Genomic DNA, 14,386 nt, shown 5'->3' on the forward strand with positions numbered 1-14,386 from the left:
ATTATAGAGAGAAAAAGATCAATGTATGTCGAAATGACTCTTGAACTGTGCCCCACAGCTTGCAACCTACTCTACTACCACTAATAAGGCAGTGATAGGACAAGTATTCAAAAAGATATCAACAGCCCTTTCAGTAGAAGGTTGGGATGTAATCCAAACTACTATAAATAGTAAGTAAGGTCCTCCCTAAGAGGGGATTGAAAAAAGTAGGAAGAGAGAGAAAGAATTTGAGAATTACAGAGAGAAAGAAACCAGTGTAACACCGAGAAGTGTATTTCTTAAGAACAATTGCTCCTTGGCCAACTCGAGGAAAGGCTTAAATAAGAATCTCTATTTTCCTGCTCTAATCCGTTGTATGTATTGTCATCTTTGCTAATCTCCCTTCTTTAATTATCAACCCATGGCTACAAGAGATCAAAGTGTGAAATTTAACCATCCACCTATACAAATTAATTGTATTGAGCTTCTATCCTAGCCCATTCTCAACAAATAGGGCTTGGTTACGGTTTTTGCCCCCTACATCATAAATTATAATATATTTTTTCTTAAAATCAAGTTATAATAATTACTTACAGATATGTTCCATGCATTTTCATTATAAATCAACCAAAATATTAATAATGTATTTTATAAAATCAAAGCAAATTTAGAAATACATAATTTTTAACAAATTTATATTGTTAAAACAATTTATGTTTTACATAATAAATAGTGAACCAGGTTGATTTTTGTTGGTCATAGGTTAATGTCCATAAAAGATGATAAAACTTGGATACAATTCCTTACCTTTTTAGAGAGAACTAAATTGAATGTAAATGTGTTTAAATTTAGTTAAAGAGTCTAATTTAGCACCTAAAGAACTAGACTGCAATTTGGTAGGACAAAAAGAAAACTAAGAGAATAAAAAAGATTTTATTTTCCATCATATAAATAGTTGTGATACCTAAAAAGCAAAAAAATGAAAAATTAATTTATTCGGTTGAAAAAAAAATAGAGGATAGAGAAGATAGTTTGCATGAATTTACTCCCATACTCATGGTACAAAAGATATTTTTGGAAAAATGTTTCTTTCCAATTTGAAAAGAAATCATTCAAACTTTTCAAGATAAAAGTTTAGCTACAAAATTAATTATAATCTTATACTACAATCTTTCTCAATATATTTTTATTGAATGTGAATTTTGACAAATCCACCATAGAATTACATATTCTTCTTGTTTACTCCATGCTTCCAAAAATTTTAGAAAATTAAAAATCACTAGTTATATCATCAATAAATCAATAAATTGTTTAAATTTCAAGTTTTTATTGTATAAAATTATGCATTATATATGTAAGTTCTCATTTTGGACAGTACCTAGGCCCAAGTGGTGACGAGGATCCTAGGCCTCCAAAGGATTTTTGTATTTGTTGTTTGGTAAACTAGGCTTGGTTCACTGCAACTATATTGGGTTGATTACGAATCATGTTGTACACAAAACATGAGCCCTACAACACATACACATTCATATATGCAAATATATAAATAGTGTAAAATAAATGGCTAAGGAACGGTAAATAATTATTTTAAAAGGTGCAAATAAGGACGTCAGGGATCTTTAGAAAATAAAGTGATATTGTCATTATATTGAGTTTTTAATACATTGGACCCTATTTCTCACTAAGATATGCCACGAAGTTCAAATGAGTTCAAAAGTCACAGACTTGGATAGCTCTTTGTAGGCTTTCAAGATTTGTGAAGTTTGAATCCCTTTGAATCAAAGTGTATCCTCCAAGACCTGGACCTTATTTCTCATAGTATCTATGACTTTTCTCTATTTTTTATGAGGTTTAATGACTTTCTCTAATGCCCCTTTTGCTCTGATCAATTGTTGCTCAGTGATCTTTGCTAATGACTTGGGGTCCATTTAGATACAGTTGAAAACTAAAAATATTATAGTAAAACAATTTTTAAATGTGTAAATAGTACGTGTGACCCATTTTTAATGAAAAAGTTGTTGAAAAGTGAGGTTTGTGAGTCCCGTGAATAGTGCACAACACTCACCGATGTGCTGAAAAGTCAAATATTACGGCTACTGTTCATGACCAGTAGTCGTAACAATGAAATTTGTCTCCTGAAACGTGTGCTAAAAAAAAAAAGAGTAAAACGCTGGAAATGCAGACATGGGTAGAAATAATTTATATCCAAACGCACATTTGATCTTCCTTTTATAGTACCTTCTTAGGGTTTTTGTGTGCCATTGATTCCCTCCATTTGCTACCCTGGGTACCAAAACCAATGTTGTGTCAGCAACATTAGTGACTGGTCATTTCCTCATTATATTTTTCTTTTGAGGTTTCCCTACAAAAAGTTCCTAGCTGACCTTCCCTTTTGGGGGGTCCTGATGAGGCTGACTTTTATTTCTCTTTTCAAGACTTCTAAAGAAACTTTTTAGAGCCCCTTTTTTGTTGTCTCACCCTTTGTCATTTTTCTTCAAATAGGTAGATTCCTCATTGTCAAGATGAAAGATTTTCGACCACCTTCCTTCATGGTTCACCTTCCTGCTCTTCCCAATGTACTAGGCTTTCCTTCATGAGGTGCCGGTTCCTAAGTTATTGTTTGTTTCCAAAGCTTTTCTTTCAAGTTGTAGGTGGCTGATGAGACGTCTTTCTTCATTCCTTGTGTCCATGAACATGTTTTCTAGAGCTGTCCAACTCCCAGCTAATTCTTTCATGCACTTCCCGATGATCCCCTCCCTGGTTCTGGCAACTCTAGGGTATCTTGGTCTAGTCTTTTTCTAGGCTTCTTGGGAGGTCTTCTTACAAAGGCTGGGTAAGTTTCCTTTGCTTTTTCTTCTTTCTCTAAGGCTCAGGGCTTACTCATTCATGAGCTTGGGCTTCCTTTTACCCATTTTAAATGGGCCTTAGCTCACGTTTTGAGCCTTTCTTATCTTTGAGGGTCCATTAGTTTTGGATTTTAATACTTGTAATATTTTAAACCTCAACAATATATAAATTTATAGATTATATAGTAAATTGTATCAAATTAACACTGAATTTGACAAGTGTATTAAAGGTCTGTTTGAAATCCGCTTATTTTGCTGAAACTAAAAACTTTTTACTAAAAGTATTGTAGATAAAGGTAAAAGTTAGCTAAAGTAGTACAATGAAACCCATGAATAATACCAAAAATTGTGTAGAGCCCATAAATAGTAACAAAAATAAGTTGAATAGTAAAATAAGTTGGCAAAATAATTTTTGTCCAACACACACTAAGAGCGTAAAAAAATACAATTCAACGGTTATATTTTTCAAAATAACAAAATTTAGTTACAAAATTGATAATAACCTAGGACTATAATCTTACTTAATAAAATAAATATTACTACTTATTTTAAAAATCTAATCATTAAATTGTATGCTAAATAAATACAACTTAACAAAATTTCAATGGTTAGATTCTCAAAATAAGTAGTAATATTTAGGTTAGTATCAATTTTGTGGCTCGTATTTGTCTTATTTTTATTATATCATATCATCTATTCTTACAAAATTTCAAGATAAAAAATCGATAACCATGTCATAAATCCCTTAAAAAAAAAAAAAAAAAAAACTACGTTATCAAATGATCAATAACTATGTTATTAATCAAATGTTTAAATGATCTAAAATTGTGCATAAAAAATAATTGTGTCGAACAAATAATAAATAACATTCGATATGGACAAAATTTAACATGTGTTTTAGAAACATATAATGTATACAAATTAACAATTAAATTTTTAAAATTAACATCCAATAAAAAGATATAATTTTTTTTTAAAAGGTTTAGCTTCAAACTAATTTAGAGATAACCCTTGTCATTTTTCATAGATAAATACACATAACTTATTGTGCTAATGATATTTTAATAAAAAAATCTTAATAGACTCCGGTAGCATCATATTAATTAATAAAATATAAATAAATAATAATTAGTAATGTTAGATCAAAACATTTATACATATAAAAATAAAAATTATTTAATGAAAAAATAATTTATGTACATTCATTCAGCATGCAACTTCAACAAACCAATAAAAAAATTGTGCAACGTGTAGAAGTGCAATTTCAGCCTCACTTCAAGGGTGATTAAAGACATCCCGAAGGGTACAAAATTATATATGTGAATGAGATTTCTCAAGGTTTGTATCTCCACCAACTTATGGCAAGTTATTTTCGGCAATGACGCTAACACCCCCATGAAATTTGGAAGACATTTAACAAAATTTAATCTCAAACAGTCAAACCATAACAGTAATCATAAATGGTGATCAGAAACAACTTGCTGTTCCACTACAAAATTAGACTAACAAACAAAACTGAACAATTATCCAATTTTAGCTTTCAAGCTCCAACAAGATTGATAAGTAAAGCAAAATAAAATACAACCAACAGAACGCATCTAGAAAAGAGATGTCCCCTTGCCTTTTTTATCACCCCCAATTTCAAAGTGTTTGCAGCGCTGCAAGTACAGGTCAACACCATGCGTTAACAAAAAGATTAGAACAAAATAGGTAAATAACATCTGGAAATGCCTAAAAAAGTCATTAACCTTAATTGGATGTTGCGACATGTGCTTGCAGCTCTGGCACTGCAACCTTAGCACAATCTTCTTCGTAGTCTTTGCCTGTTAAGAGCAAGGAAAAATAGAGTCAGACTTTACAATGGTTTGATCTTAACATTACCAAAACTAAAATTAATTCATCTCCTCAAGGTATAAGACTAATTTCAGACTTATGATTCCATAACTTTTGTTCTAAGCATTGATTCACACAAGTGCACATTATACTTAGACCTTTTTGTGGAAGACAGGTTTGGTCTGTCCTCCATAACCAGATTGCTTGCGGTCATAGCGGCGCTTTCCCTGAACAGCAAGACTATCCTTGCCCTTCTTGTACTGTGTAACCTTATGCAAGGTGTGCTTCCTGCACTCCTTGCTCTTGCAGTATGTCTTCTTTGTCTTAGGAACGTTCACCTGCAATACACAACACAGTTCAATTCAAAGGGAGAAAGAAAAGGGGTTAACAGAAATGGAGACTGAAAACATTATATAATATAAGATTAAAAGTTCAAATCATGTGCAGAACATACAACGAAACAGTAAAAAATGACCCCAAAAACCATCAATCTTGATTAGGAGCTACCACATATCATCTTCATCAAAAACTCATTTCATGTCAGAAAAATAAATTGAAACTCATAAATATTACTTGCAATTTCGTCTTTGTGTATTTAATTATGTCAATTCCATCCCTCAACTATTAATTGTTTTAATCTCATACCTTTGCAAAATCAGCACAATTTTAAGCTTATCCAAGTCAACGTCTAAAAATAAAATTGACTTCATCTTAGAAGTTGGAATAAGTTTACAATTAATAGTTGAGACTTGAGAGACTCATTTACAATTGATAGTTTGGACTTAGGAAAAATTTGACAATTTAATGCATAACTAGGGAACAATAACTATGACAGATGTACCCCAAGATTGCAGTTTGGCCTAAAATATTTGAAGTCATACAACTATAAGAAATTATTGAAATTACACCATCATCATCAAATTAGGAGCTGAATCTTCCAACGTGACTAGCACCTTTAATTCGGAGGAATATCATCTAGAATAGCACTCTTTGTTACTGACCTCCACCTTCTGCCACTGTTTGGCACTCTCTTTAGTTTGATTTAACTTGTAGGAACTCTTTTTCAATTAAATGTTTATTGTTCACATAACATAAGCCTTTATGTCAAATCCTAAATTTGGACTACCAAACAACACAGACCCAATGGATGCCTCTCCTCTCCAATTTTCTTATTCTAAAGTCAATTCTTCCAGTTGTTATCTTGCACCAATTTATATGAACTTAAAACCTCATCACTGTCAAATTTTATTCCTCAATAGGGTCTCTTAAGTACCCAAAACTTCTGAACATGTGCTAATAAGTGCCCAAAAACTACAATCTGAAACCAACCGATTTCCTACATAATGCAACAACTTGGAATATCGTGGGCTTATTCAAACCATCATTAAAAAATACTCACTAGTCACTACATATTTTATGGACTTCTATAAGTTAAGAGACAGTTTTCTTTTGAAAACACAAGAAAATGCGGAAAACTATCTTCACATAAAATATGGCATAAATTAAAAATAGATATTAAAAAAACTCAAGCTTTCACGACATATAGCAGCATTGCCCCAAGGGTACCCACCAATAGGAGCAGCCCATGAAGAATAAAGAATAACATGATATCGAAACATCATCTCCAATGTACTTGGGTTGACTATTTTTTTCTTAATAAAATTTTTCGTTATCTATTAAAAAAAAAAAAAAAAAACTAATAAAGCATATAACATATATTTTCGAAGGACACAATTTCCATTTTCCATTTCAATTTATCTGTCAAAAAATGCATTGGAGAATGGAGAGTAAAACACATGACATCAACCTTGATGCAAAAGATATCAAAGCTCACATTCCACAAGCATGTAAACATATATTAAAAGGCAATTTTATGTGAAAGTCTGAGCAAATTATAGTTTGGAAACCAAATAGATTTCAAGGGTTAGCAAAGTAGTTTCCACAATCCAAAAAAATTCATGTATTCGAAGGAGAAAATAAATTTGAACAAAACAGGAGATAAAAGCAGAGGGAGAAAAAAAACACAATTAGAGATTAATAAAAAAATAAAGAGGCTTTAAGAGAGAGAGTACCATGGCTGCTACGATTTGCGGTGTGGAGGCGCTTTCAAATAAGCTAGGGAGGTGAACAAGGAACGAAACCAAACTGCGATTTACTTGGTTTTATAGCAACAATAGCTAGGGTTTGCGTTACGGGTCGGACCCATTTCTTCGGGTCAAAAGCATATCAGATTCAGGTGCAATCCTTAATCCTACTCAAATTATAGCCTATTCCTTTCTGAATTCTTGTTTAAGAGGTAAATTGTATTTTTTTTTCTTCATCTTTTTAATATAAGATTTTTTCCTTTTATTTATTTATTATTATTTTAGTTTTATACAACGAATTTTTAAAATATAACAATATAACCCCTTTATGTGTTTTCATAAATTTTTATTTGAAAATTTAACTATAACCATTTTTTAACTAAATGGGAGGACTAAATTGTTAAGTTTTAAAAATTCAAATGAAAAAAAATCAAACATAGCTTATATTTGAGTAGAGCTTACAAACAGGTCAAGTTAATTGGGTCAAAAATAAATCATCCTAAACAAATTGTAAGTGCGCTGGGTTAATTGGGTTATGAGTCAACCCATAATTTTTCACATGAAAAAAAAAAAAAAACTTTTAAATGTCAAAAACAACAAAATATTTAAAAATAAAAGTTAAATAATACATAAATTCCTAAGTTTACACAATTCAAAGTTCTATAATGATAGTATCACAATGAAATTTAGGTGACATGCCATTAACTATACAAAGACGACGTAGTTTTGATTTTGTACAAATTTCATACATTAAATAAATCTACAATTTTTAAAAAATACATATATAAAAAAACAAATAGAACAATAAGTGCCCATAACTCTAGTGTTATTCTTAGGTGATAGAGGCACATTCTTTTGACTCTCCATTTCAAATGTTGGTCACTTGCAATATATGAGACTAACAATGACATTTTATTGCAAAAATTTGGGGTTTAAACCAATTCAACGAGCCCTTAATCACACCAAAGGATGTGGAGATGTTTCAATCTAAGCTACTTAGTACTCTCATAATTTATATTTTAATCTCGATTTCTTTGAGTCTTGCTTTCCCATGGCCAAACTAGAAAGAAAACGATCTGGTGGTTGTTATATGATACAACATAGGCACTACCTTCAGATAGTTGACATCATATTACCTTTACATGTTTTAACATTTTGAGTGATTTCCTAGCTTATATGACTTGATTTTTATAATATAAAAAAAAATATTTAAAAAACAAGTTGAATCACAAGTCAACTCGTTTTTATAAGTCAAAAATCTCAAGTTCATGTCGGGTTATTGAGTCAAGTCTAATTTGTCAAGTCTTCATTTGAGAGATCAAAGATGCATTTTGAGAGACCATATTTGGAGGCTGCATTGTTATGTTATGTCTTTTATTGTTGCAGTTAGGTCCTTAGTTAACATATTATTCTGTTGGACTCATATAGAAGCAAATTATGCTACATGCTACTCATGAGCTGGCTAAGGGGCTGTTTGGCTAAGGAAATCTCATCACTCAATTTTCATCACTCGTCACTCAATTTTTCACATCTGTTTGGCATCATCACCCAATTTCCATCACTCAATATTTTTCACACTATTTGTGGGCTCATACCTGTCAGCCGGTGCAAATTTTTTTTTTTTTTTTTTTTTTTTCAGTACCCAAACTCACCGAAGCTATAAAAAAAAAAAAAAAAAAAAGTCAAAAGGTGGTCAAAAGTTGCGGCTGTGGGTCTCCTATGTGTGTTTAATTACAATATTGCCATTGAGTTATGAGTTATGGAAACAAAGTTATCGTTTACCAAACAACCTTTTTGCTATGGGTCCCACCATTTTGAGTTATGAGTTATGGAAACTGAGAATTGAGTTATGAGAATTGGCAATCCAAACAGCCCCTAAATGATCCCTCAAGCATTTTGTCTTTCGAGTCTTTTGAGTTGGGTCACTACTCTCAAAGTCTTACTCGTATTTTGTTAGAGGAGGGGGGCCTTTTGTTTGTATATGTTGCTTTCATAATAATATCTTGCCTTTCATTAAAAAAAAAAAAACTATATATATATATATATATATGAATCTATCTACCTATATATAAAACGAGCCAATATTTTTTTAAGTTTAGATTCATGAATCTATATGTAAAGACACTTGGTACAAAATGAGAGATAGAATGACATACTTAGCATAAATTGAAATCAAAATTTGAATTACGAAAATGCTTGGCATTAAATTAATAGTCTTTATATATATATATATATATATACACACATATAAACCAAAGTTTAGAAAAAGTCCAATTAGATTCTAAATTGGAGTCAAATTTTGCGTCACATGTCAATTTTTTGTTAAATGAATTATTAGGTGCAAAAATCGAAGAGTCTAAATCCAATTAAATTCTAAATTATTGGAGTTCAAATTTGCGTCACGTGTCCAATCTATATTTTTTTTTTAATGATTTTTTTGGCAAGTAAATTATTGAGTGAAAAAATCGAAGAGTTCAAATTCAATTAAATTCTAAATCATATAGTGAGAAATCATTACATATTTTAGAAACTCATGGCTTAAAAAATATGTAAGTTGTAGCTCTAACATCAGGTATATTTTGAAGTCATATATGTGCATAATTGTGATTGTTTTTAAATGTACCAGTGAATATTACGAGATTATTCACTAGTATATATAATAGCCAAGGGTCTTGCAGCGGAAGTGACGCCTCTTCATGCACAAAGTACTTAAGGGTCTAAGAGCATCAGCAGTGGGGCTTGTATATGCCAAATGTTAGGAACATTTGGCATTTAAGCCCCAAAACTGCTCAACAATGGGAAGGCCATATGCAATATGCCAAAAAAAAAAATTGAGATTTAGCTACAGTACCATCTCAAATGTAAGATGGTACTGTAGCTGAATGGTATAAATTTTTTTTTTTTTTAATACTCTCATTTCTCTCTCCTCTCTCATTTATCTCGGTAAATTTATCTCTCCTCTCTCATTTTTTCTGTTTCTTTTCTCTCTCTTCCTTCTCTCTCTTTCTTCCTGCTCTCTCTTCTTCAATGGAATGGAGGCAACGACGTGGAGGCTCGATCAGAAAAGCTGTGGTGGAGATGTGGAGGTCGTGGGTTTCCGGCGTTTGGGTCGAATTTGGGTGGCGTTTGGGTGGTGTTTGGGTTAGCGTTTGGGTGGTGTTTGGCGTTTGGCGTTTGGGTCGAAGATGATGATGATGATGACGGGTTTGGGATGAATCCAAACGGTGAAGGGCGACCCTCTCTCTCTCGCCATTGCTGCCGGCGTTTGGGTGGTGTTTGGCGTTTGGTGTTTGGGTCGAAGATGATGATGATGATGACGGGTTTGGGATGAATCCAGACGGCGACGGGCGACCCTCTCTCTCTCGCCATCGCTGCTGGTGAGAACAGATGGGTTTGATTTTGGATTTTGGATTTTGGATTTTGATTTTGATTTAGGATTTTGATTTTGATTTTGATTTTGATTTGGCTGGATTTGGTTGTGCTGTGTTGCCGTTGGATTGTGTTTTTCTTTTTTGGTTCAGCTACTGGGGTTTGTGGTTATGGCTGGTGGGCCGACGGTGGGGTGGGTGTTTGTGGCTCCGTCGGAGTGGGTTTTGGGTCAGTGGGTGGCGGCGTGGGTTTACTGCCTGGGTTTTTTTTTTTTTTTTTGGGTGTTGACGGTAGATTATGGGTTGTTGCTGGCGGTGGCGGTGGCGGGGTCAGGTGTGTGTAGTGCGCCAGTGGTGGTGATTGTGGTTGTTGAACAGAAATAAAGAGAAAGAAAGAAAAATAATGTGTTTTATTGTAAATGATGGTAATTGTGGGATATATTATTTTATTGTGTAAAAATATTATTTTAATGAGTAGAATAGGAAAATAAAAGTTGGGATGTTGGGTGTATTGTAAAATGGTATGGTATAATTGATAAAGTAGCTTTTTGAGATGGTAAAATAAGATGAGATATGAGATCCGGATGTGGATGCTCTAATGGGGGGAGAATTCGAGCTACGAAATTAGTAGCATATTGTAACAATCTCAAAAAAAAAAAAAAAAATTTATGATAAGCCTACAAGTTAGATAATGTACAAATTTTTCTTACAATTGGATTGAAGATATCTCCTTAAATTCTTCATGTGACAGTTAATAAGGTCATTCGCATATAGTAAATCACGTGATTTATTAAATAATTTAAACAAGTCACAAGACCATTTAGTTATTCATGTGATTTAAATATAAATTATGGCTAATGTTGTAATAATGCTAGCTACAAAACAGTAATAATCTTAGGATATATATATATATATATATATATATATTTCAACAAGTGACGGAGGGGATCCAAATTGAGGTTCTCCACTATAGTACTTGGGACGCTTCTCAAATAATGGGTTCAAAACCTTCTCAGTCTTCTTCTTAGCAGGTGCGGCTGGGTTCTCTACTATAGTAGCACTAGAAGGAACTTGACATTTTAAGATGGTTTAACATCTTACGATAATAATAATTTTGGTTTCCAATTTAATATTTGTAAACAAAGAGATATAACATCATTTGCATCATCATGGTGTTTCATGTTTCTCACATCTACCCTTAACATACAAGCTAATAAAATTCATTAATATTATAAAATAAAATGAAAATTAGAAAAGTCCCCACATTGTGTTGTGTGGAGAGGATATATTTAATTTCATTTGTGGCCAGGGGATGGGGGGCACACTTAACAATTAACAACAGCAACAACCCTAAATGGTTGTTTTATTTATTATTGAGCCTGCCTTATATATATATATATATATATATATATGAGAAATGATATGTTTACAACATTTTTATAACAAATTCTAAGTGGCAGGTTGTTACTGGTTATTATTGTTAGGGCAAAAAAGTAATCTTAGTGTTAGTTTCAAATTTGAACCAATAATAATTACCCACCTGTAATTTGTTGTAAAAATATTGTACACGTAGCATCTCTCTACATATATTGTTATTTTTATTTGTTTATGCAATTTGGAAATGTGCAAATGCTACTCTCAATGTGTTTTGTTGCGATTCATTGGTTTTGTTTAGGGCTATTTAGACTCGATTGGAGCTTGACAACTTGGCCAAACCGCCCGACGCCGACCTGATTCCGGCCCAAACCGAAGGTCCAGTCAGTCGGTGGTGGGTTTCTATTTTCAAGAAACAACACCGGCAAGTCGAGTGGTGGGTTTGCTTCTCCAAAACCCAAGCAACTCAAACCCATATATACAAATCTAGCCAAATACTACAAAAAAAGCCAGATTCGGTGAGATCTCGACTAGATCCAACTAGATCTGGTGGGATTTAGCCAGGTCTGGCCAAATTCTAGCAATTTTTAGCAAAAAAAATGCAAATTCTAGTGAAAAAAATGTAGATTTTGGTGACAAAATGCAGATTCTGACGACCTTGACTTTTTTTAGATGTCGATGACCGACCAACGCTCACCCTCACCCAAAACCGACTCGACCGATTGATTCTAATGGTCGGTTTTAGGTTCCTCCACTCTCCATCCTACGCTGGCAGGTCAAGTCCAAGTTAAGTCCAAAGCCGAACCAACCTGTGGATAGGCCTAATTTTGGTAAAAGGCCGCGCTTTGGCTTTTAATACAAACACATAGTCCATCTGATATACTTCTACAACTACGAGGCTAAACTGGCTCAAGGTTTGATTATACACTATGAAGTTGTTACCACTAAATATAATTCACAACTTTGGTAACAATAACTTACCCACATGATAAGTTATGAATGATGATAATAAAATAGTAGGTCTATGTAGGTTCATATTTTCACCACTCACAACTTATCACATGGGCAAGCTATGACAAAAATTATAAATTATTTTGTGGTATCAGCATTTTTCTTATTAACTCAATCGGCCAATTCTTATTTCTTCTAATATCTATTTATTCTAGAAGAAACATATATATATTTATATATATATATAAATTGAAATTTCAGTCTTTTTGAAACACATGAAAATAATAATTAAATGTGATTGGATTAAATAATTTGACCAAAAAAAAAAAAATCTTATGATTTTTGCCTTTAGTCTTTTAGACTTTAATTAATTCTCTAGACTCTAGTCTAGTGATTAGGTCATAGGAAGGGATCAGGACAAAGACAACCACTAAGAGGAAATACAGCTGACCGCTATGTATGATGTATCAAGTGTTTTACAAAAAAAAAAAAAAAAAAATTAATTACTACATTTCCATATATAGAATATAGTTACGAGCACTTTCAACATTTTTACAACAAAATTCATGTAACAAATACTTTTAAAATAATAATAATATTAGTAATAAGTCAAGATAAAAAGGAGTAATAATTTATCAACTAAATTTATTGTGAAAACAGTTATGCCTTGACTTTTTTGGTGATAAAATGCAAATTCCGACGACCTTGACTTTTTTTAGGTTCCGGGGACCGACCAACGCTCACCCTCACCCGAAACTGACTCGACCGATTGATTCTGACGGTCGGTTTAAGGTTCCTCCGCTCTCCATTCTACTCTGGCGGGTCAAGTCCAGGTTAAGTCCAAAACCGACCCGTGGATAGGCCTAATTTTGGTCAAAGGCTGCGCGCTAGATTTTAATACAAACACATAGTCCATCTGATCTACTTCTACAACTACAAGGCTAAACTAGCTCAAGGTTTGATTATACACTGCGAAGTTGTTACCACTAAATATAATTCACAACTTTGGTAACAATAACTTACCCACATGATAAGTTATGAATGGTGATAATAAAATAGTGGGTCTATGTAGGTTCATATTTTCACCACTTACAACTTATCACATGGACAAGCTGTGACAAAAATTATAAATTATTTTGTGGTATCAGCATCTTTCTTATTAACTCAATTGGCCAATTCTTATTTCTTTTAATATCTATTTTTTAGTCTTTTTGAGACACGTGAAAAATAGTCAAATTAACAATTGTGAATTCGTGCTCTCTGGCTTTTGGGCTTGTAGATGCAGGTGAGTGTCTCACATCCTATTGCGAGAGTTAGTCTGACCTTCCTTAGGTAAGGTCACTGGTAGTGCGGGTGGTGTGAGGTGGACATTCGTGTCTCTCTGCCTAACTCTAAAGGGCTGCTGTATTGGAGTTTCATGGCGGAGGAACTAGAAGTGTTATGGAAGAAGCTATCGTTTAGGGAGGAAGAGGCTGATGATGTCGAGCTCGGGAGTGGTAGTACGAAGGTGGCAATAGAACGAGGGAAATTTTGCGCTGTCTTGAAGGTGCTCACAAACAGAAGCGTTAGCCTAGACGCCTTGCGGAAGAATCTAAGGATAATGTGGAAACTAAAGAAGGAAATGAAACTGTCTGAAATAGAGGAGGATCTTTTCTTGGTGGAATTTGGAGATGAGAAAGACAAAAGGAAAGTTATCGATATGAGTCCGTGGAGTTATGAGAAATAGTTAGTAATCATACAAGATTTTGAGGCTGAGCTTACCCCAAAGGAGATAGAGTTGAAATGGTCACCCTTTTGGGTCCAAATGTTCAACTTGCCTTTAAAGAGTAGAACAAGGGAGACGGGGATGGCAATAGGCTCAAAACTTGGGGAGGTCTTGGAAGTAGATGTCCTTAATTCAGGAGTCCATTGGGGAAAATGCTTGAGGGTAAGAATTCGAATAGATGTGACA

The 14,386-nt window shown here is 33.2% G+C and overlaps 1 protein-coding gene across 1 annotated transcript; it reads right to left on the reverse strand.

Annotated features, from left to right (window-relative positions):
* Nucleotides 1-4,247: 4,247 nt before the first annotated feature.
* LOC126717933 (60S ribosomal protein L44-like) lies at nt 4,248-6,911 on the reverse strand. Its single transcript, XM_050419935.1, has 4 exons — nt 6,731-6,911; nt 4,817-4,996; nt 4,574-4,648; nt 4,248-4,483 (listed from the first exon to the last, which is right to left on the reverse strand). The coding sequence occupies exons 1-4, from the start codon at nt 6,731-6,733 to the stop codon at nt 4,424-4,426; spliced, it is 318 nt and encodes a 105-aa protein (XP_050275892.1). The 5' UTR covers nt 6,734-6,911; the 3' UTR covers nt 4,248-4,423.
* Nucleotides 6,912-14,386: the final 7,475 nt, after the last annotated feature.

This window comes from Quercus robur, chromosome 3, assembly GCF_932294415.1.
Source record: "Quercus robur chromosome 3, dhQueRobu3.1, whole genome shotgun sequence".
NCBI classification, from domain to species: Eukaryota; Viridiplantae; Streptophyta; class Magnoliopsida; order Fagales; family Fagaceae; genus Quercus; species Quercus robur.